The sequence below is a fragment of the Thermobia domestica genome, chromosome 13, assembly GCF_964235325.1.
Source record: "Thermobia domestica chromosome 13, izTheDome1.hap1.1, whole genome shotgun sequence".
Taxonomy (NCBI): Eukaryota; Metazoa; Arthropoda; class Insecta; order Zygentoma; family Lepismatidae; genus Thermobia; species Thermobia domestica.
The window spans coordinates 76,688,936-76,711,154 of NC_137466.1; the positions used below are offsets into that span (position 1 = coordinate 76,688,936).

The following is a 22,219-nucleotide window of genomic DNA, read 5'->3' on the forward strand; positions in this document are numbered from 1 at the left end:
GGCAACGAGATAGTCAGCATTTTTTGAACTAGACTGTACATAGGATGGGGATACTAATTTTTGCTAGGGACCGAACACTAATGTTAAAACGAAACTAGGTCGAGAATAACGTGTTGTGCCAAATGTATGAGACATTGGTTCTATGTATATGTAGGGTTCGAATTTTACGTTGGGCGCATTCACCTTATTAGAGAGCCTAGCTGCTGTAAAGGGACGATAACAAAACCAACCACTCGAAAAGAACAATGTAGAAAGAACCAAAGAATATTGACCTTTATCAGTGTTTCAAATAACGTTTTCCACCATTTAACTCGTGGAGGAGGAGGGTAACTTCTATGAAACTGTCTGAAATGATCGTTCTTCGCACAAAAGGAATAATGTTTATGCAATACTAGCATATATTACCCGCTTCGCTGGGTTGAAATGAAAATTTAAATGCACAACTCCATATCTCATGTGTTTAATACCCGTGAAATATGCTTGCAGTAAATGTTAACATTATATCGCCTGTCATTTATGTTAACCCGCCGAGTGACACGGTCATGCGGGTTGCATATAAATACGTTTATTTTTACCTATGATGAACTAACAAAGGATTTGTACGTTATGGACACTTGAATGGTCAATTATCTCAAGACACTGGTAATTAAAAATTAAAGTGATATGATAAAAACCATCTAGGGTCCAAATCCTAATAACCCCCCAAAAATAAAAGAAATTGGTTCAGCCGTATTAGCGTGATGAGGGAACAAAGGATTTGTACGTTCTCTTTTATATATATAGATATATTAAAATAAAGAACTGAATAAAGTAATGATGAGTAACGCCTTTGGCGATGCCTCTGTCTGAAGTACTCGTATTTCGAACTGGGAGAATAGGGTTATGGAAAGTACTTAAATTCCTTCCGCTCCATGAGATACCCATTTCAATGCGTGTTATCTTATTGTGTAGGCAACAAACATTGCTTTAAGTTACGAAAGTGTTGCCTAATCTGTCAGAGGCTGTTTTTTAATGAGACCACCAGCTTTCCCTCCCATAGTATTTTATTATTATTATTTTCAAATTGAAAGTCACATGTGTACCAAGTTCGATTAAAATTGCTCCGTCCATTACAGTTACGCTGAAATATACATACATTTTTATTAATATAGAAAATTTAAAATGTGGACATAATATTTTGCTTAATCGTATTGTTTGGTCAGCTATTTAAAATTTCTAAGATTCACTTCAGTAGACAAACTGGAAGAAAGAACAGCAAGATATACTTATTTGTTCATGTAAAAATTATTTGTATAAACTGTAGTTTGAAAAAACCCTTAATGTTTTGTCAGAAAAGACGTGATGATGTAATCAGTTGATGCAATTTTTAAAACGAAATTAAGCTTTTGAAAAACTAAGTGTTCATATAAATTTAATAATAGTATTAATGTTTTTACTGCACGTGTGAAAATGAAATTAAAATATCTAGTTTTGTGTCCCGTGATTGTGCCCTGTAGGTTAGTTAATGAAGGGAATGATTATGAAAGAATTGGTATAAGGAGAATTAGGAGAAAATGAGAGAACTGCAAGAAAACATACAGTTACGATGTTGTTCATTAGAAACTCGCTGGCAGGGAATCGAACCAGCGACCCCTTGCACCAAAGAAGAACGTTCTACCACTGAACCATTGTACTCCCCAGTACTGTTCTGTATGGGTAGTGTTAAAGCACTTTCAGCTATTAAGTTAAAACTTGTAACTGCACAAAAGTTCGGGCTGTAACAAATTTTACTACGCATGTATAGAAGAATCGAGCATGGGAAAGGGCCAATAACACCTTTTCAGTGATGGTTTATTTAGGCATCATTTAACGATACTCACTCATCTAACTACAAGTTCAGACATACGACAAGTCACGACTGTAAATGTTATTTCCAACACTATCCCCAGCATAATTCCTAATTCAGTCTTATATGAACCGAACAATTTCCTGCATTGGCATGATATTTGAGGTAACAAGAGTACACACTTCTGTTGACGAAATACCATAAATCCGTTGAGTGTATAAATCCTTTCGCATTAATAGTGATAAATTTACAAAATCATTATATATAAATAAACGAGATAGATTTCAATTTATTGACCTCCTTTGCATGTGTTTTGAATTGAATGAATTAAGTTATGTAGTTCTTCTAAACCTTTTTCTTAGCTGGGATCGTCTTTTGGCTTTTCGGATAGCTTTCCTTTATCTATTTCTATCTTGTCATACCTGCTGTGAAACTACACTGCATCATATCATTCTAGGATAAAGTTCTGTAGTTAGTTCATGTAAATGCATGACATTATAGATGTTCAACGCATGTCTATTGGGGTATTAATAAACTGCAGTAGTTTACATTCCTTTCATATATATATATATATATACGATCTTGAAAATAGTTTATTATTATTAATGATCTAAGTAAGTATTGGTTTTACAGTTACACGTCTCTTTCATCTAGAACTGTTTGTGTCACTTCAATATTTTAAAAATTAATATTATTATTAAGAAATGTATTAGAGAGCATGAAACTGAAACTTCAGAGAGTCAAATTTATTCCGACAAAGTGGGTAACAACAGAAACTTGCTTGCATGTGGTCGGTATCATTTTAATGTATATGTTTGTTTCCAGTATTTGGGAATGTTGAATGAGCACTGTATTTTATAGGTTGAAATTTTAATAGAAATATTGTGCAAATGCATTGTAAATTAACTACTACTATTGTTATAATTTAGGCAGGAGGTGTGGGTCACCTTCATAAGAGTTAATCTAACAGTTTTCACGCAATTACAAAGTGCTTTCGTCGTTGGTGTTGGATTGTGTTGCAGTGTTCTTTTTGAATTTGAAAATTAAATAAGAAATACCGTAAGAAATTTGACTTGATTTCTTATGTAAGATTCTCAAATTTTTGTTGGTAGAAAGTGTTTATTATGGTTTGGAATTTTATTTTGAAGAATAATACTAACATGCAGCATTTATTTGTTCCATTTAATGGTTTTGTTTGCACTTTCGGGTGAAAGAGTAATGTAATTCGGTATGGGAGGCTGTTCTTTCTCAAATGTCCGTCCTTTCTTCTTCTACTATTTCTCCATGTTGGAATTCTTCCTTTAATTAACCAGGTGACATTATTTTGTGACAATTGTTTCGTGTATTTTGTGATTACAGCTCAAAGTTAAAGCACCATCATGTTTCTGTACACAGGTCTGATGCACTACAGAAGAACCAGGATATAGAATTTGAACGCAACAAAGAAAGGTTCATGTTTCTAAAGGTAATATTTTCATTACTGTCATAGTTTTTATATGGTAATTTAGTTGAATTTCGTTTATTCGTATTTGTTTATGTACAAAATGGCTAACAGTGATATGCAACTAGTATTTTTTTTTTTTTTCATCTTTCCTCTGTACACGCCTTTGAGCCGTTCAAAACTTGAAACTAAATGGATGTATTTTGTACTTTCATTATCCTTGCGTTCTAAATGGTCATTACGTCATCTCAGTGCTAAATTTTTTTCTTAAGTTATACGTTCGTATATAAATCAAAATAAAAGGCGCTTAAGCAATGGTTAGGAACACAGACACAATGGAGGCATTAAATAAGGTACATAAGATTCAAGCTTTAAATGGCTTGTCAGCTAAGTCCAGAGTAGACGAGAAGAAAGGAGTATCTGAAAGAGGAATCCAGTTGTGCCATCTTCAACACTATTTTACATTTTAAGTCCTCATATTAATAGGAGTAGACATAAAGTGATCTTACAACAGAATTTGTAGTTTTTTTTTTTTTTTAACCCCTTTCACATACCAGGTTCAAAACACGCCATCGTATTGCGTATTAATGCATATATGTTGTTAACACAATCCCGTACTCTGCAGGAGAGAAGATGTAACTAATTGATAAAAGTTTAACGTTCCTTTATAGCTACGAAGCTGTGTGAGATGACATCGACTACGTATGGGGACACAAACTTTTACTCACCCTTTTATCCGACGGTTTGGATCCGTACCAGAGATGGCTAGGGCTATTGTGTAATTGGCCACAAGAGTTACCATCCTCAAAGAGTTTGTTTTTACTAATCTCAACAAGGCTTGCGCTAGCTCACTCATACTCGCTCAGGCTGGACTCGATTTCTTTGCGGAAGGTGCCGCGGTGGCTCAGTGGTAGAGCGTTCACCTCTGGTGCTTGGGGTCTCGGGTTCGATCCCAGCCCCGGCCATGTGAATTTTGTGGTGGACAAACACCGTGTGCGTGGGTTTTCTCGGAGTTCTCCCGTTTCCTCCCACTTTCTTCATTCCACCATTTCTTTCATTTCTCATCATCGTATCCTTTAGCCTCACCGGCATAATCGTGGGACGTAAAACTCAAAGATTTCATTTTATTTTCTTTTTTGATTTCCTTGCGCTCCTTGGCCCCATTGGACTCGCAGTTGCTAAGGATTTGGGCTCATTTTGAGACTGGCCTGACTCAGTCTCAAAATGAGCCCAAATCCTTAACAACTCAATGAGACTGGCTCACTGTCTACTTACAGCGCTCGTGTTCACACGTGCTGTGTTCAGTTATTGAGCCTAAATGCCGGGGATCAAACACGGGGCCACGCCTAGAGGGACACATGTCATTCACGCACACGCATGAAGCTGTTTGGCAATGGGGAAGCACTGTATGAGAACGAGTTAGCGAGAGAGAGAGAAATCGACTTAGTACGAAGTTCGTTCGGAAAGTATGTTCCGTTTGGTAATAGAAAAGAAATCAAGTGCAGATAAAGAAAGCAATGTATTGCACAAAAATCAATAACACACTACTTTTCCACATAGCACCCGTAATTTTCAGGCATTTTTCATAGTGTGGTATAAGTTCATGTATTTCTGCGTCATAGAATGTTGCCGCCCGTGTTGCCAACCATGTGGTAACATGTTCTTTTAACTCTTCATCGTTGTTGAAGCGCTTACCACCAAGGAAAGACTTCAGATGCAGAAAGAGATGGAAGTCGCAAGGAGCGACTGAACGGAATATGGCCAAAAACGTCCCAGCCAAAGCTTTCAAGGAGTTGTTTGGTCACGTTCGCAGTGGTCAGTCGTTGCCGTGAATGAAGACCACACGTTTTGAGAGCATTCCTCTGCGCTTGTTCTGTATTGCACGGGGCAGTTTCTTAAGCGTCTCGCAATAAATATCATTATTGATTGTTGTACCTCGTGGAAAAAATTCAATCAGTAAAATGTCTGTTCCAAAACACTTTGCACATGACTTTTCGGTGTGTCATCGGCAGCTCTCGTACTTAGTTTCAAAGATGTCGAGTCATATGTTGTTTGCTGGTGACATTCTTCACGTTAGATCGTTAATGTTGCATGAACTTTGCCCCCCTCCTAAAAAAAAGTTACACTTAAAGGTTTGGAAAGGGAAAATAATATATGATCTGCTGTAATCCAGTTCGTGGAGAAGGTTTCCGAGCCTTAGAAAGAAAGATGGACGAGTGTTCACGTATTTAAGTATGACTGAAGTCTTCGGAGAAAGTAGCATACTTGATACATAATCTGCAATAAAGTAAGCCATTTTCTTCTGCCTATCCCTGTACATTGGACATTTTTTCTTTTGTCTTTTTATCATCATGGTAGGTTTTTAGTTCGTTTTGTTTCATTAATCTATTTCATTCTTTGGTTTCATGTAATTATTAGTATTTTATTTTATTTAACTTATTTTATTATTTTATTTTTTATTTTTTAATTTAATTTTATTTTTATTGAAATTTTACAATCATTGTTTGTATCATGAATTAAAAGTAAATTAGTCTGTGATGTTGTTGAAATAAGGTACCAAATGCAAAAATGAAGCCGAGAGTCTTATCTTTACGTGGTCCTGGTAAGTTGTACATTGTAAAACACCGAATGTTGTGCTTGCTTGGTTTCTTCTGCCTATCATTCTACACACTCTAGAAAACTAAGTTACATTTAATACTAAATTTGTTTTATGTTCAATAGCGATTAATGAAACAGAGTACACATATTGTAGCTCCTATGGCTAACCACCAGAGTCCATCTTATCTGTCAGTGAACATCTGTTTTTAAGAAATATGGAAAATCTAGATCAAAATCGACATCTGTAACTGATGACCTATTGTATTCTTCTAGTGTACATAAAATTGATGACATACCAAATGTGGTTGAGGTCAGTCCCAAAAACCGACAAATGTCTCAACAATGACATGAAGATGGAAACTGTAACAGACCTGGCATCAAATTAAATGGTGCTATTTTTCTTTATTGGGGGGATCGGCCAAAACGTACCCATAGTGACCACGTTCAAAGAAAAAGTTACTTAGTAAGTTAGCTGTGACGCAAGTTTTATTTAAGTTTTGTTATATAGAATGATATCCAGTTCAAGTAGAAGAAGAATCAATTATTTTATGCTGCAGAAAGTAGTTAAAAAAAAAAAAAAAAAAAAAAGTTGAGTCTATATGGTGTGAACATTTGTTTCTTACTGTTATATTTCAACTGCTTTTCATTGTTTTTAAATTTAAAGTAGCTTTAGTCGAATACGTGAATTCAACTAAATTAGATTTTTCAGATATATATATATATATATATATATATATATATATATATATATATATATAGCAAAATCATCTGTTATTTTCGGATACACAATGAAATGTACACACGTAGTTTTATTGACAATATGAAATGTGCGAAGTAGGAGGGAAAGGTTGCAAGAGATCAGTCTTTTGTTTATAAAAATTGTCTACTACGGGTAAGGTGAATCCCAATTTGTCATTAGACAATGCATACTGTTCATGAAGAATGATAGTACTGTCGTAGAAGCCTCTAAAACAATTACCCTGCATGAAGTCTCTGATAGCTTCACCTGCTATTCTCTTACTGTTGCTTCATGTGGTTCGGATTCCACGTTAATCAGTAGGTCCACGTCTCATATAGCCTCGCTGCTGAACGGGACGTTAAACTCAAAATCAACTCAACTCTTACTGTTGCATCCACAGCTATTACAGGAGCGCGATAGCTCAGTAGTGAAACACTCATCTCTGACACTAGGGGTTCCTCGTTCGATCTTTGGCCATGTAAAATCTGTGGTCATCATCGTGTCCGAGTTTCCTCCGAGTTTTCCCTTATTCTCATTCCACCACTTCTTTCGTAGTCATTCACTTTCATTTATCCGTCTCCCTTAGCCTAAAGGACATGTTCGCAATCATTATGGTTTCTTTCTCGGCAGTTCTGACATACCTGGACGAGGAAAGACTTACGAACTTTATTCATCCTTACACCATTTGAAAACGTCATACACTTCTAAACTCTCTCTCTCTCTCCCATATTTTATTAATATGACGTTAATTGACTACAAAACAAACACCTTACTTATGTAACTGCATTTTATGCTGATTTGGGCAACCCTGCTTTGTTGGGCTGTCACAAAAATCTTGTGTTAACCGAAATACATCGCACTGGCACGTTTCTGCTGAGGGGTGATGGTTAAACATTTTGGTTACATTATGGAACTAAGCGGTAATGCTGTAAATAGTTACATCTCTTGCATTATAGCAAAGAATTTGTTTATTGTGTATATGGGGAGGGGAGGAGAGTTGGATATTTTTTTCTCTCTCTCAGACATTCCTTTACCAGCTCCTACTTTTAAAACTATCTTCTCAGCCTGGAAAGTTATTGATTGTATTTTGAAGCGAATTACGTTCTGTAATTAGAACTAGGCTTGATTATTAGCGTTCTTTTCTTTTCCTAGTTTCTAAGCATACTATACATTAAAAAAGTATGCGTTTCATTTGTAATGTGATAGCTTTTCATTTCTTTCTTTTTTTTTTTATTTTTATTTTCATTTAATAATGAGAGTTCTACCAAATCCTCCCTCACTTTAGAAAAGTTGTTTCTACAAATTTGGTGGCTTTGCAGAACGGCTATTCTCCCCAGATTCACAAACAAGTGATTATAGCGCCATTTAGTCGATTATGCACGTTTTAGTTGAACAGTCCAAATATTTTATTGGATTCTTCCTTTCGTTTTTTTTTTCTTTCAAATACTGTTTTTAAATTTACTCTATACAACTGAAGGTACTTACTTTTTTTTTTTTTTTTTTTTTTTTTTTTTTTTTCAGTGGGGAGCCAAAGCTTTTCGTAACATGCTTATAGTGCCACCGGGATCTGGTATTGTACATCAAGTGAATTTAGAGTATCTTGCACGTGTTGTGTTTTGTGAAGATGGATTGCTGTATCCTGATTCAATCGTGGGGACAGATTCTCATACAACAATGATAAATGGATTAGGAGTTCTAGGATGGGGTGTTGGAGGTAAGCATTTGTTAATATAACTCCTCTTGTCAGATTTGTTATTGGAGTGTGTTTATTACGGGTAAAAATTACATTTCACTTCAGAAAAAAATTTGTTTGAAACAGTCAACATCAAAAATAAATTAAGTCTTGATTTAAGAGTGCAGATGAGTATTTGGGATCACCGTTAATGCTTTAAAAGTGTGGAGAAACTTAACGTAATGTGTCCCACTTCTGAGCAACGATTTGATTGTTTCAACTGCATCTATAATCCTTTTCAAGTAGATGAATCGTCGTGCTTGTGAATGTTAAGTCTTCCTCCTACATTTTTCTTATCCATTGTAAATTTTCAGATCCTGTCCTTTTAGAAAAGACTGTAGAGTAAGTAGTGTTGGTAGCACTAAGGGAAACCTGTAGATAGTTTTTTCGAGTTTCTAGTTTTGGTTTTCTAATCAACGTTGTACAGAAGATCGTTTCACGTCTATGGTAACGAAGTTCGAACTCACCTTACCTTAAGAAAATCCTTGACACCGTCAGTGATTGTATTCTACTTAATACCCCTGTCTCGCAACAATGGCCCTGCAGAGGATTGCGTTGAAGAATACGTCGGTCCAAACGATATCATTCCGTCTGACAAGCTTTCCGAAGACCTTCAAGTGTGCGAGAACATCTGCTTCCCAAGCCTTTCCACAACGGAAACCCACAAGAATCAATAAAAGGGAATTGCAGGAATGCCCGTTTCACATGCCATCCGATCCATGTATTCCTGCGTGGACTTTGGCGTATAACTGGATGCCTTGTCTTGGAGGATGACAATACGAGATGTGTCGCTGCCATAGAGAGAAGGAATATCATGCCTATAGAGTGGCTCCAAAATGTTCTGGTGATAGGCTGCATTGATTTTTGTCCACTTTGCACAATGGAAGTTCGCCGTTATAGCTGACCATAACCACCGACCACCATGAACCCACGTAGAAAACTTTCAGCACATTCACGTACCCAGTCAGATCGACCTCAGAAATCACGTAAGCGAAAGTAGATGGCTTTTTGTCACACCCCGACAGATACACCCATGCTGTATTCAGTGACACTACATACTTTCAGCGGTCACAAGCCAGATGGCGTTCGTAGATCTTTCGGCTCTTATGTCTTTCTCTCCTGACATAGGAAGCAGGCAGCTTTTGAATTTGGAGCCTTGTGCTTCGCGCGAGTTGTAAATCTTAGCCTATGATGCAATTTACAGTTGCGGGGGAACAATACCCTGCCTGTACAATCGCTTTTTGTTACCGGGTTTTCTCGTCGCACCAGGGAGCTCACTTTCTGCAGAACAGCGGGGGGATGCTTAGGTTTCTGATATGTTCGAGGTGCACTTTGACTGGTTGCAGCAGCAGATATGGTGCACAAGTTGCGGCGATTCAATACAGCGTTGATGCCCTTCTTTGACACATGGAAGGCTTTCGTCTTGCACTGTTTAATTATCTGGCTATTATTATAACCAGTGTTGGAAAGGGCACAGATGTGCCCCTCCCAAAAGATTGGGATTTTCGGTGCCATGTAACCACTCACACACACACGATCCGTCGTCTTTGCAAGTCAACTCACAATACTTTCGCACTGCAGGCCCTGGTTGTTCTCTGCTGTGAACACATGCTGCTTCCTGGTGTTCGAAATCGTTACCATGAACGTAAAACGATCTTCTGTAATGCTATCAACAATACGCATTCTACAGAATTTTTCAACAAGATGAGATATGAAAGATTACAATGGTGGAAAACATAACAAATGTGTACGAGGAGGATTCATTGATTTGAAGAAGATGGTAAATGACATTGAAATAGTAATCAAAGTATTATTCCAACGTAGGATTGTGATTATATTAAGCTTTTAGTAATAATTGTAAGTATCTTTCGCAACTGTAGAATTGTTAAAAATTATATTTAGGCAGGTTCAACAGTAATTCAATATGGATCATCAATGATGAGTAATCCGTATGCGTAATTAGAAATTTCAATGTTTAAGTAGTATTGTACATTCGCGCTATTATGGTAACTATATGCATATTATATTGATAAACGGAATATAATACGTACTATATTTTCAGGAATCGAAGCAGAGGCTGTTATGTTGGGACAAGCAATCTCTATGATTGTTCCAAAAGTTGTTGGATATAAAATTACAGGAAGACTTAGTCAATATGCCACGTCCACTGATCTTGTGCTGACAATAACAAAGGTAAAACTTTACTATGTATTATATTAGTAGAGACAAGCATCTTCCCAGAACTTGGAATAGAAATTAAAATAATACATAAATAAAATTAATTGAAATTTGGTAACTTCCTTTACTAAGACATTTTGGTTTGCTAATGAAAAATTTCTGAATTCTAATTGTTAGAAAGTTCTTACGTCAAGATGAATAAGATAACTGTTTAGATTTGAAACAAAGTATGGCGCTCTCTTGAAAAGCTGCCGGTACATCCTGTGCTCTCTCTTCCGCAGTTCAGTTACTACTTACGCGACTGCTGGTAGTCCAGTCTTGTTCAGTATGTAATTCTTTTATTTTCGTTAAAGTAATATGCAGATGAACCTTAGAAAAGATATTTATCAATTTGATGGGAACACTTGAGAAAAGTGCAACTTAACAGATTAATATGACACTAAATCATCTTTTGCTTTCAGAACAGCTCTGATGCGACGTGGAGTGGAATAGTAAGAGGTAGTGAATGGTAGCAGATATAATAATACATCATTCCACGTGCAGTGCATTACTCAATTACGTGAGAGAAGATGGAGGGAATTCTCTCTCCAAAACTGACCACAGATATTCAGTTATGTTCAGATCCGGGGATCGGGCGTGCCAGGAGAAGTATTAATGTTCCTGAAACCACGCCGCAATATCTCCAGCTGTGTGAATGGGCGTATTATCGTCCTGGAAACGTATGGTCCCTAAAGTGGTGTCATAATCACGTGCAGTGCGACTTGTAAGGTTCACCCGTGTATGTCGGTTTTCTCGGGGTTCTGCCGTTTTCTCCCAAATTCTTCATTTTACCATTCCATTAATTTCTCATCATCACTGTCTCCTTTAGCCTAGTCGACATAATCGTTCGGTAAAATTCAGTACAGGTCCCACTGGACACCATGATATTACGGCCCACAGTCACAGAGCTTCTGCTATGTTTCCGAGTTTGCGGATCTTACGCTTCTTTGAGCGTCCATTACTCAAAACACTAAGGTGAACGATGACTCACCCGACCATATCACAAGTTTTCAGGGTGTCAATCGGTCACGAATGTCACGAAATCAGAAAACGGTCATGAAAGTCACGAAATTTAGCTTTCGGGTCACGATTTTTTTAAACTGTGCAAATGTAAGTACAGAATAGAAAATTTTGTTCTATAAAACATCAAAATTCAACACCAAAAATGTCTATGGTCGGCTTTAGACGCTACCAAATCGCAAGCAAAGTACGTTTGTATCGCATGGATGAAAATTCAGCCTAATTCGCACCCAAATTCGCTCTTGAAAATGTTAGGAAATTTTATGATTCGGTAGAGTCACGAAAAAGTCACGAAATTTCATTGTGGAATTTTAGTAGACACCCTGGTTTTCAGTCACCAACAACGAACGTATTGTGCAATGAATGTGCATAGTAAAGCAATGAACATGTTCCTTAATAACAGAATTGATAATAAACGTCATTGTCTCAAAGTGAATCTAAAAGCTGGTATTTCAGTTGCCAAATTCTGTTAAACTTGGTCCATATTTGTAATATTTAGTTTGTTCATGGTGGCAGCAGTGAGTGTACGTAAGAGAACGGAATAAGTTTAACAGGAAGAAGTGACTGTGTTATCTACAACTGAAGATGCAGAGAAAACAGTAATTTGAGTAACTGGTTCATACTAGCTTTGTTATCTTAAATAACTTACACTAGAAATACAAATTGCTGAGCAAAACAACATTTATATAAAAATAATAAATGTGTAACAGTTTCGCCAACTAACTGAACTTATTGGCTTCATTAGACATTGTTAGACAGTGTCAGTCATCAGACAGTGTCTGATAAAACCAGTATGTTCAGTTAGTTGGCAACTGTTACACCTTTATTATTTTTATATAAATGTTGCTTTGCTCAGCAATTTGTATTTCTAGTTTAAGTAATTTGAGGTTTCTGTATGTGGTCAACTAGACACACAATTCCTGTGGTTTTCGCTCTGAAGATAACAGTAAAACTCAAGTAGTTGAACCATTAGTTTTTGTATATATATTTTAAAATAATAAAGAAACAATTATCATCTATTTTGTCATGACTTTTTTTAAACAATTCTGGCTGAAATGTTATCTTGAGTTAAGAGTGAATTCTCTCTTCTTCCTCTCGCCCCAAACACGTATATGTTGATAAAAATAGTAATTTGTCAGTATTGTATTCTATCGTCCAATTCGCATGTTCGTTGCACCCCGTATTTGAACCCGGCTTTAGTAACGGGTGACGCTGAGGACGTTTGTTGTAATAGCCTATCTGCGCGAATTTACTCCGGATGATGATAAAGGGGTACGTTTTCATGTTGATCACTGCTGTATTGGGTAGTCAACTAGTCTACCATGCTGAACCTGTGAACCTTATTCATCCCGACAATAATTTTGCTCTCCTCTGCAGTTTTGCCGATAGTTCATTTGTCTCTTGGCATTAATCTCGATACACTTTCAATACAATTGCTTTCGAATATTCCGCTTTGTACGTTTGTGTTATTTTGGGACCCCATGATTTGGCCTTAGATAGTCCTTAGCTAAGCGGTTAGCGTACGCGCCTTTGGCATGGGGTTTGATTCCCGGCGTGAGCTCATGTGGTTCGTATTCCATGTTCATCAGTAGGTCCACGTCTTATCTAGCCCCGCTGTTGAACGGGACGTTAAACGCAAAATCAATCCAACCTTCTTAGACATGATAAATCTTAACGTTTACCTTTCAAGTACGAATTCTTACTACTGACTATCTCCCATAGCTGTGTATTACAGGGGTGTGCGCTACGTCATTACGAAAGTTACGTGGTATATAATATACAAAGGGAGAGAGTGTATGTACACTGTAAGAATACCCGGTAAGAATTCACGAATATAGCCCAAAGTTGGTATAGAAGAATAGAAGGTGATGGATGATGAGTAGACCCTAACATACTATGGGACATCTCGAAAATGTTATTCAGAGTTACCAAAAGGATACATTACTGATATTAACATCTGTGACTAACTCGAGCGACCACACAAGCCACTGCGATTCGGGCAAGTGTTGTTTGGAAGATTACAATGTCGTTAGAGAAATTAAGATGGGTCAGATATTCCATGTTTACATGTGTTCTCTTAGTTTAGAGATTGAGACGTATTCAAGTGCGTTTGTGAAAAGCTTGGGAGAAACAGTATCAAGTTGTCGTTTCCTTTTTCTATTAAACTTTGTACAGTCGTTTGGTAAAACGCTTCATCAGTCTCGGAGGGAATGAATTAGGAAGTGAAAAAAAGGCTGCGAAGCGTCTAGATAGGCTCTATGTTGGAAAACAGGCTCATGTGATAGTGTTATTAGGCTGTATATAGATAGTTTAGTGGAGAAGGATTACTATTGAGACATAGATCTGTGAGAGTGTACGAGAGCGGAGCATCATTAATATACATTTTTAATCTTTTTCTTCCTAATATAATTTTTTTCAGTTCATTTATTATTCCTTCACTTTCTTGCACTCTTACCGCTCTACTGGTCCCAGTAGTTTTATCTTCTTTCATGAACTCCATTAATTTACATGGGACCGCGGTGGCTCAATGGTAGATTTTTCATCTCTGATGCATGGGGTCCCTGGTTCGATCCCAGCTCGCGCCAAGTGAACTTTGTGATGGACAAACATCGTGTGCATGGATTTTCTCATGGTTCTCTCGTTTCTCCCACTTTATTCATTCCATCATTCCCTTCATTTCTCATCACAGTCTCCTTTGGTGTAACCGGCATAAACGTTGGACGTGAAACTTAGATTTCATTTTTTCCCATTAATTTACAGATCAATAAAAGTATCACGTGACCCTCCTGCACTCAATGTGGCACTCTTATCAATGCTTCTTAGTTTTCTCTCTTCTTTTCTCAGTACTTCTTATCTAACGAAGTCCTGTAGTGGAAGAGCTTAGTGTGAGTTTTTACTATTTTCTAGATGGCAAAGTGGCTAGCTTACTGGCATGGTAAGCTGAAAACCCTTGGTCAGATTCCCATTTGCGCTTTTACACTTTTAGTTGAATTAGCGCATATAGAGGGTATGTTGTAATAAAGAATGAAATCGTCCATCTTCAGTGATCTAACACTTACATTTTGAGGGCCACGATGGCTCAGTGGTAGTGCTCCACTCTGGTACGTGGGATTTCTGGTTCGATCCTACCTCCCGCTAAGTGGTCTTTGTGGTGAACACACACCATGTGCGTGAGTTTTCTTAGATATTCCCGTTTTCTCCCATTTTCGTATTCCACCATTGTTATCCATCTCATCATCACCGTCTCCCATAGTCTTGGTGCATAATCTTGAATGTTAAAAAAGGAAAGAAAAGAAAATCCTTACACTTCGTATAAAACTAAGCCAGTTGAAGGTCATAGCCAATGACAGAATTTTTGCACATTCTTTACAGAAGTTGAAAATAGAGATTTCAGGACTCAAAGTGTATGCTTGAAATAAGGCTTCGAGAAAAATTAGTTAAAACCTTTAAAACAATCATACAAGCTTTTAGTTGATATATTTAGGCATTTTTGGAGTGTTCAGTAGTTTGAGTAGGAATAAAATTTTGCTGTTTAGTGCAAGACAGTACTGATGTAATGGATCTCTCCAAAATTTATATGAAAAGAATACGGAAGAAAGGGAGAGGTTTACGTTTGTAGTTGTATGAAAGCTGCAGCTACATTCAGTAACATTGAACATACGCCAGGAAGCTTCAACATGGAAATTATTTCTTAACATGGAAAAACTCATATCTTTTCATACTGTCGACAAGTGGTTATGAACACTTAACAACCACCAGTAGTTTATTTCCATAATAGTTAAATAATTTCTCCACTTCACAGCATTCATTCAACTCTCGTTAATCTTTTGTGGCCAAGTGAGAAGAGTGGGAAGATAAAGAAGAGTGAATGACTGACAAAACTCAAAACTAAGCATGGTGGTGGTTCATACATTTACTCCGAGTTATTTTCATGAGGGCAGGCTGAATGTTTAAAGTATTTCAAACTGTTTTCAGTGCTGCTCCTGTAAAGAGTTAAGTATCATACATTATTGCCTCATTTTATTGTAAATATGCTTGGAGAATGTGGTAGTTTTTGTTTTCGATTCCGTACATGAAATATAATGTCGTGGAGTATATGCTTTTTCAAAGATAGAGATTAGTACAATATATAATAAGATCGGTGTAGAAGTTGTGTATAGAAATAACTATTTAAACACTTACGTTGAACAGAATTGTTCATTGTTTTGCAAGCACTGCTTTTAAAGACCGTAGAACCATTAAGTTCTAAAAATTACTTTCTGAGGAATAAATCACGGATTATGGGGAGAATGTGCAGCACTGCTTAAAGTAAATTATTTCTTTAGAGATGTATTTAGTTCATATTAATGAAAATCTTCTATACAAACTGTGGAAAATGTAGTTGTGAAATAAGTGTAAAATACTTTGTAAATGCGAATGAGAGTGGCCAGTGACTAATGATGTGATTTAACACACATAAGGGCTTCCTATATACAAATATTGTACTATAAAAATAAATGCTTACTGAAGACATTAGAGAATGAATAATGTACCCAGACAGCGTATGTGTTGTCCTTAATGCGTCAAAAGTTCTTAGAAAAGACTAGAACTAAAATATTGGAGCGACTTGATACTCTACTGTAAGGAAATTAGCATTATTTTAGTCCCAGTAGCTGTAAGCGATTTGTATGATACAAACTAATCTATCTTGCAAAGTTTCACTGTGTCCAACCAACGCGCCTGTAGTTATGTTCAAAACAGTATAAACATCCATCTTTTGTTCCAGGATTCAGTACACATATTCGTATATAGGATTACCACACAGATAGGAATATAATCGTGTTTCTTGTATTCCCGGCGGGAGTTACGTGGTTCGGATTCCACGATAATCAGTAGGTGCAGTCTCATATAACCTCGCTGCTGAAAGGAAAGTTAAACTCAAAATCAACTTAACGTGTTTTTTTTTTCAAGGTACTATCTGCGCCAGGGGCGGATCCAGGGGGGGCATCGCCCCCCAGAAGAGGAAACTTGCTCTTTTTATATATATAAATAAAACCCATCCCAAAGTTTGGAGCCCTTAAAATAGCAGTATGACAATCCCCTTCCCCCAGAAGTTGATCCTGGATCCGCCCCTGATCTGCGCATTCGTCATGTTATTGAGTAAAAGTGGGAAAGTCTTAGGGTAAGAGACCTCAACGCTTCTGATCCCATAGGAAGATTTTCTAACCGGTAATTACGTCCCCTTGGTACAAATTGCAGGTAGTTAGAGATATTTTAAAACAATTGCTGCTATATTTAAACGTGACCTTTTGCTTAAGATACAGTATTAAGTACAGCTGTTTGGAGCACGTATTAATGAATGAATGATTACAATTTGATGGGGCGTCAGAAGAATGCATATTTCAATTAATAAAATTTCGTTTCTCTTACAGCACTTACGACAAGTGGGAGTTGTGGGAAAATTTGTAGAATTCTTTGGACCAGGTATATCAGAGCTCTCCATTGCGGATAGAGCAACGATTAGCAACATGTGCCCTGAATATGGTGCTACTGTTGGCTTCTTTCCCGTAGATGACCTGAGCATTGCTTACTTACGCCAGACAAGTAAGTATATTAGATGGACGCTGCTTATATTTCCGTTATTTTAACATTTGCGTATAATATTTATGTATTCCTCAACATTTAGAGTATTATATATATATGTCTACCAGAGATGGAGTGGGTCGGTGGGTCAACAGCATGTGACCCACCACCCACCGTGACCCACTGCAACCCACCACCCACTATGACCCACTGCGATCTAACGATTTAATTGATTATTTAGGCACAAGATTCCCTATCGAAGGTGTGATAGATGAAGTTTCTGTTCTCCATGAGTCGACATTGCCAACTGACATGGCCGATATGGAAAAGATGTTGTAGATGACTGTTGATAGATGTTGATTGATGCCTGATATTAGAAATAGACTAAGTGCTCAAACACTGTCTAACTTTTAGTTCTTCAATGTTAATGGCCCGCCGCTAAACAAGCTCAAAGTAGGTGAGCTAGTTTCTTGGCTGAAGGATGGACATCATTCTGCTGCGGATGATTTATCATGAAAAAGTCCTGGAGGCCAACAGGAAATAAAACCGATTTCAGATTTGTTTTAAGGTGGCAAATTACGAGTTATGGAAAGTGTATACTTGTATTACTAATGGCTTATTTGTGTTTTTCAACTTCGTACCTAATTTTTAATAAGTCTCTTCTTTCCTTTTTATAAACTAGAAGGTACATTACTTTGACTATAAATATTCATAATAATTGCTATTATGCATATTTGTAACTTAAATTTAACGTGCCGTTTTAGTGATTACACAAATTACAATTATGAGCATACTTTTGGAGATGCTCTTACAGACAGTACACGAGCACCTTTATATGCTATGGAAAACTGAGTTTTCAAGTCTTTTGGAGAAAAATACTGTGAACTGAAAAATCATAACCTTTTCCATATTGTACAGAAGTATTTTACTGCGAATAGAAGTCTATAACTGTCCTCTTGTAAGAATATAATTTGATAATGATTTTGCAGAGTACTTTTAATACTGATACTATGTGTATAATCGGGAAATTTATATCTGTGGTAAATTTCATAGGAAAAGAATTACAAATACGGAAATTAGAATGAGTAAAACAAAATGTTGCTAAATGGACAAGAAAGCTTTATTTTCACTTTATTGTTCTTATTTACTGCTCTTTTGACATGAAATTTGCCACATACATGTCTTTGCCGATTATACACGTACTAACATAAGAAATACCGGGCGAATTCATTATGAAATTATATTCCTACAACAACACATTTATAGACATGCGACAGTAATTATGGACATGAGTGTACCTTCCACTACTCTAAAATCATGATGTGGTAAAAGAGATTAAAAAGACATTTTACGATTAAAATTAATGTGTGCAAGCTTACAAAGCTGTTGACTCAAAGTGATAAAGATATTACTTTCCTTCACACCAAAAGAAAATTAAATATGGAATAGAGGGGCTTCAAGAAATTATCGCGAGTAAAGAAAATGCTTGACTTCGTTGACAGAAATAAAATAAACGAAATGTCGCACTTTTTCAACCATTACGATGGACCACTCAAGTTAACAGACTTTGACTTTCATAGTCGTATTATTCGTTCGTGAATCAGTTCCGTAGTTCGCAGAAGTTCAACGAGTTTTTTTTTTTTTTTTTTTTTTTTTTTTTTTTTTTTTTTTTTAAGAATAGTTAATTTAGATTAACATCCAAATATTGTTGCTACTACTGCGAGGTAGGTAAGTAACTACCAATTGCTAAGTTTTGACATACAAACTTTGATAGTTATACAATTGTCTGTTTTTGAATAAGTTATTCTTAGAAGTCCTTTTTGAATTAAATTGAAACTTTTTTCCAATATCTTTTATGGTTAAAAAAAAAAAAAAAAACTTTCTAACTGATTGAGATGGAGAAATACTCTGTTGTGCAGTTGATTTATTGTCCACTCCATTGCACTATTGTTCACTAGCATTTTATACACCAAATAGTCACAATTTTTACTTGAAGTAGAACACAGTCAAATGATCTTAGCATTAGCAAGTAGGTAAGAGAAGATAATTTTAAAAATAAAAAAACGTATTAGATACATTTTTATTATGAATTTATTTTAATCTTATAAATTTTATTTCTAGTTTTGACAGGAGAAGGAAGACCTAATCTGACACTAAGCCAGATGGTGTGTAAAATATGCATTGCTGTGATATATATATAAAGCAGAAATCTGTATAATCTTTTGAGTGGAAAAAGTGGTTTAGTTTGGGGAATCTAAGGGGCAATTAAACTACTGAACCAATAGTTAAAGATTACTTATAAGCGTCCTAAAATTTATAAAAAGTTACAAACAGTTTCGTTGAACCACTGCCGATTTTTCCAGTGTGGTGACAAAACTAAAGCTCGTAATCCATCACATTGCGTAGTTGCTTCCTTAATTCCTACTTTTGTTACTAAAAATCTTCCAAAAAATTTGTTTTGTTACGTGACACATGAGCGACTTAGTTTCTTAAAGTTTATATATATATATATATATATATATATATATATATATATATATAACAGTAACAAATTTTTCTAATACAATGCAGGTTTAGTTTTTCGCCAGTATTTAGTGTCGGATTCATCTGTTGTATCTGATATATTTTTCCATTACCTAGTACCTACAAGCAACTACACAATGATTAGCTTGTTTGTCAACCACTTTGAAGAAGTCGAGATTGGTACGACAGATCCATATGTAGCTTTCTACAAACTTTTAGGATAATTATAGGTAGGTTTTGAACTATATTATTATGCGTCTAAAGCCATTTTGCGTAAGTTTGTTTGTAATTCTGATTTTTTTTTGGGGGGGGGGATCCTTTCACTTCAAGCTTTCGAGTCTCTTCTTGAGCCTTGTTCACGGAGGATAACGGTAGGAGTAAAAGAAATAACCAAAAAAGATCAAGGAAAACATCAAGGAACATACGAGACATGAACCTACAGCTTAACGAAGGATTAAAACCACATGACCTCAAACCGGGAATCGAAGCTAGGTCTCCGCGCCGAATATGGGTACAATAACTATATAACCATAGTCTGATGATAATAGTTAAAGGGCTGTAATTGCTTAGATGACTCATGTTCAATGAGGTGATGTAATAAGCATTTAGGCTTCCATAGACAACCGTTATTTTTAACTTTCTAATTTTTGAATTCAAATATTCCCTGAGACCTGACGATGCTTGAGTCAATATGAAAAATTGTGTGATTACACCGAGCATCGAACCTAGATCCACGCACCACATTCTTTATCTAAAATAGCAGAGCTTTTCCGTTTTGGCTGCTTCCAGTTCTTGAAGGAGAGTATTCACATTGTTCTGAAGTCTTGTTCTACTTTTATATTAATAGGAGTTAATGATAAATTATGAAATTTCAGACTAGAATTTTCTAATTGATATTTGTTTCTACAGATAGAAATGAAGAAAAGATAAAGTTCACTGAAGCGTATTTGAAGGCAGCGAAAATGTTCCACAATTATTCAGATTCGTCTCTGGATCCGGTCTTCTCTGAAGTAGTCGAATTAGACTTGTCTACTGTTGTTTCTTCTGTCAGCGGACCAAAGCGACCTCATGACAGAGTTGCTGTTTCAGAAATGAAGAAGGATTTTCAACAGTGTTTATCCAGTAAGGTAGGCTGCTAGTATAATGCACTGTTATTAGCAATTTTCATAACTTAACAGCTACTACTAGAAGATAAACCTCAAAAGTTATATCTTTGACACAGAGAGTTAAAGAAAAGGTTTACTTTGTAAACAAGGATAAGCTGCTTGATATTATAGTCATAGATTGATTTGAATAATCGAGCAATTCATTGTTTTTCTGTTACCACCCTTCACATATTGCTCTGAGAAGCAAAATATACAATATATTTTTATAGTCAAAAAGGATATAGAATTATTCTAAAACTTGAAAACGAACTCTCAGATTAGCCTTCCTGGTTGAGTGTGTAGTTCAATGGAGCTGAAACGGGACGTCAGATTCCAAACGAAGAGATTAAGAAACTCAGAAGTAGCTGCCGTTTCCTGTGATACCACATTTTTTCCTATTCATTGTTTTTTCCTTGGTCGCGTTCTTTATTTAATTTCTAAATTCAGTATGTTCCAGAAAAACTATGGGTCAAATAGAATTATTTATGTATTTTCGTTTTAGCGAGTTCGCTGTTGTGACTAGACCCTTCCTTCTGTATTTTGTTACACAATATTGTTAATTTGTAAAGTCCTCAGTAAGGGTAGGATTTTTAAAATGAATTTAAAAATCTTTCGAGTTAATGAACCTTACTGAGGAATAAAACAGCAGTCACAAAGTCCATATATTGCTCCAGTAAAAATGATAATTTTATATCGTAATCAAACTTCGTTTCCCTTTCAGCTGAAAAATATCTGCCGAAGTACAGGAATGTGTTCATTTTCATTGAAAGAGCATGAAAATCGCTGCGGAAAATATGGTGAAATAAATAATGAGCTGCATATTTTCGAAACTTAAGTAGTTGTTCTTGTACTCATTCTTCGATGTTGGTTTTATTCTTCCAACAAAGCCTAAAAGGCGCAACTATGTTTTCCCAATCCCTACTTCTTATCTAAAGCTGTGTTAGTTTACTGTACCTGAAAGTTCGTTCACTCTGAGTGATGCAAAAATAGTAAGGATACAAGCAATTCGCATTTCATTCTTCAAATTACCGAAGTAATAGAGGATATTACTATTATCTGATTGGAATTTAATTTCCTTTTCAGCACCTCTATATAAGACGGTATTAAGTAGGATCCGAACCACTACTTCATTTTATTTTTTTATTTTTTATAAAGATCCAAGTGTACCTTCTCACTCATTGAGAATCGAACGCTGGATAATGCACGAGTACACGCATTGACCAGTGAACTATTTTAGCACGAAGGAACCCCAATAAAGGTGGGAATATAATAATTCAACAATGTCCTTATTTTCTTTTTCCTATGTATTTAGTATATTTGTTGCCCTAATTAAATATTAGTAAATTAATTTTTATAAACTGAAAGTACTTAAGCGTAGAAACTATATTTATATCTTTGTTATTGTTGTTGGTTTTTT

General features: G+C 36.0%; 2 protein-coding genes across 7 annotated transcripts in view; one reads left to right on the forward strand and one right to left on the reverse strand.

Annotated features, from left to right (window-relative positions):
• The window catches only part of LOC145668265 (uncharacterized), a 115,833-nt gene that overhangs the window by 69,617 nt on the left and 23,997 nt on the right, over positions 1 to 22,219 (reverse strand). The gene's annotated exons all lie outside the window — the stretch shown is intronic.
• The window catches only part of LOC145668262 (cytoplasmic aconitate hydratase-like), a 160,884-nt gene that overhangs the window by 42,830 nt on the left and 95,835 nt on the right, over positions 1 to 22,219 (forward strand). For 2 of the 3 annotated variants that reach the window (XM_081735961.1, XM_081735963.1), the window contains exons 5-9: positions 3,185 to 3,290; positions 8,125 to 8,317; positions 10,398 to 10,528; positions 16,984 to 17,155; positions 20,567 to 20,784. In XM_081735961.1, the coding sequence (XP_081592087.1) occupies positions 3,185 to 3,290; positions 8,125 to 8,317; positions 10,398 to 10,528; positions 16,984 to 17,155; positions 20,567 to 20,784 (820 nt within the window). The remainder of the gene's footprint in view (positions 1 to 3,184; positions 3,291 to 8,124; positions 8,318 to 10,397; positions 10,529 to 16,983; positions 17,156 to 20,566; positions 20,785 to 22,219) is intronic. The other variant, XM_081735962.1, reaches the window with a different exon arrangement.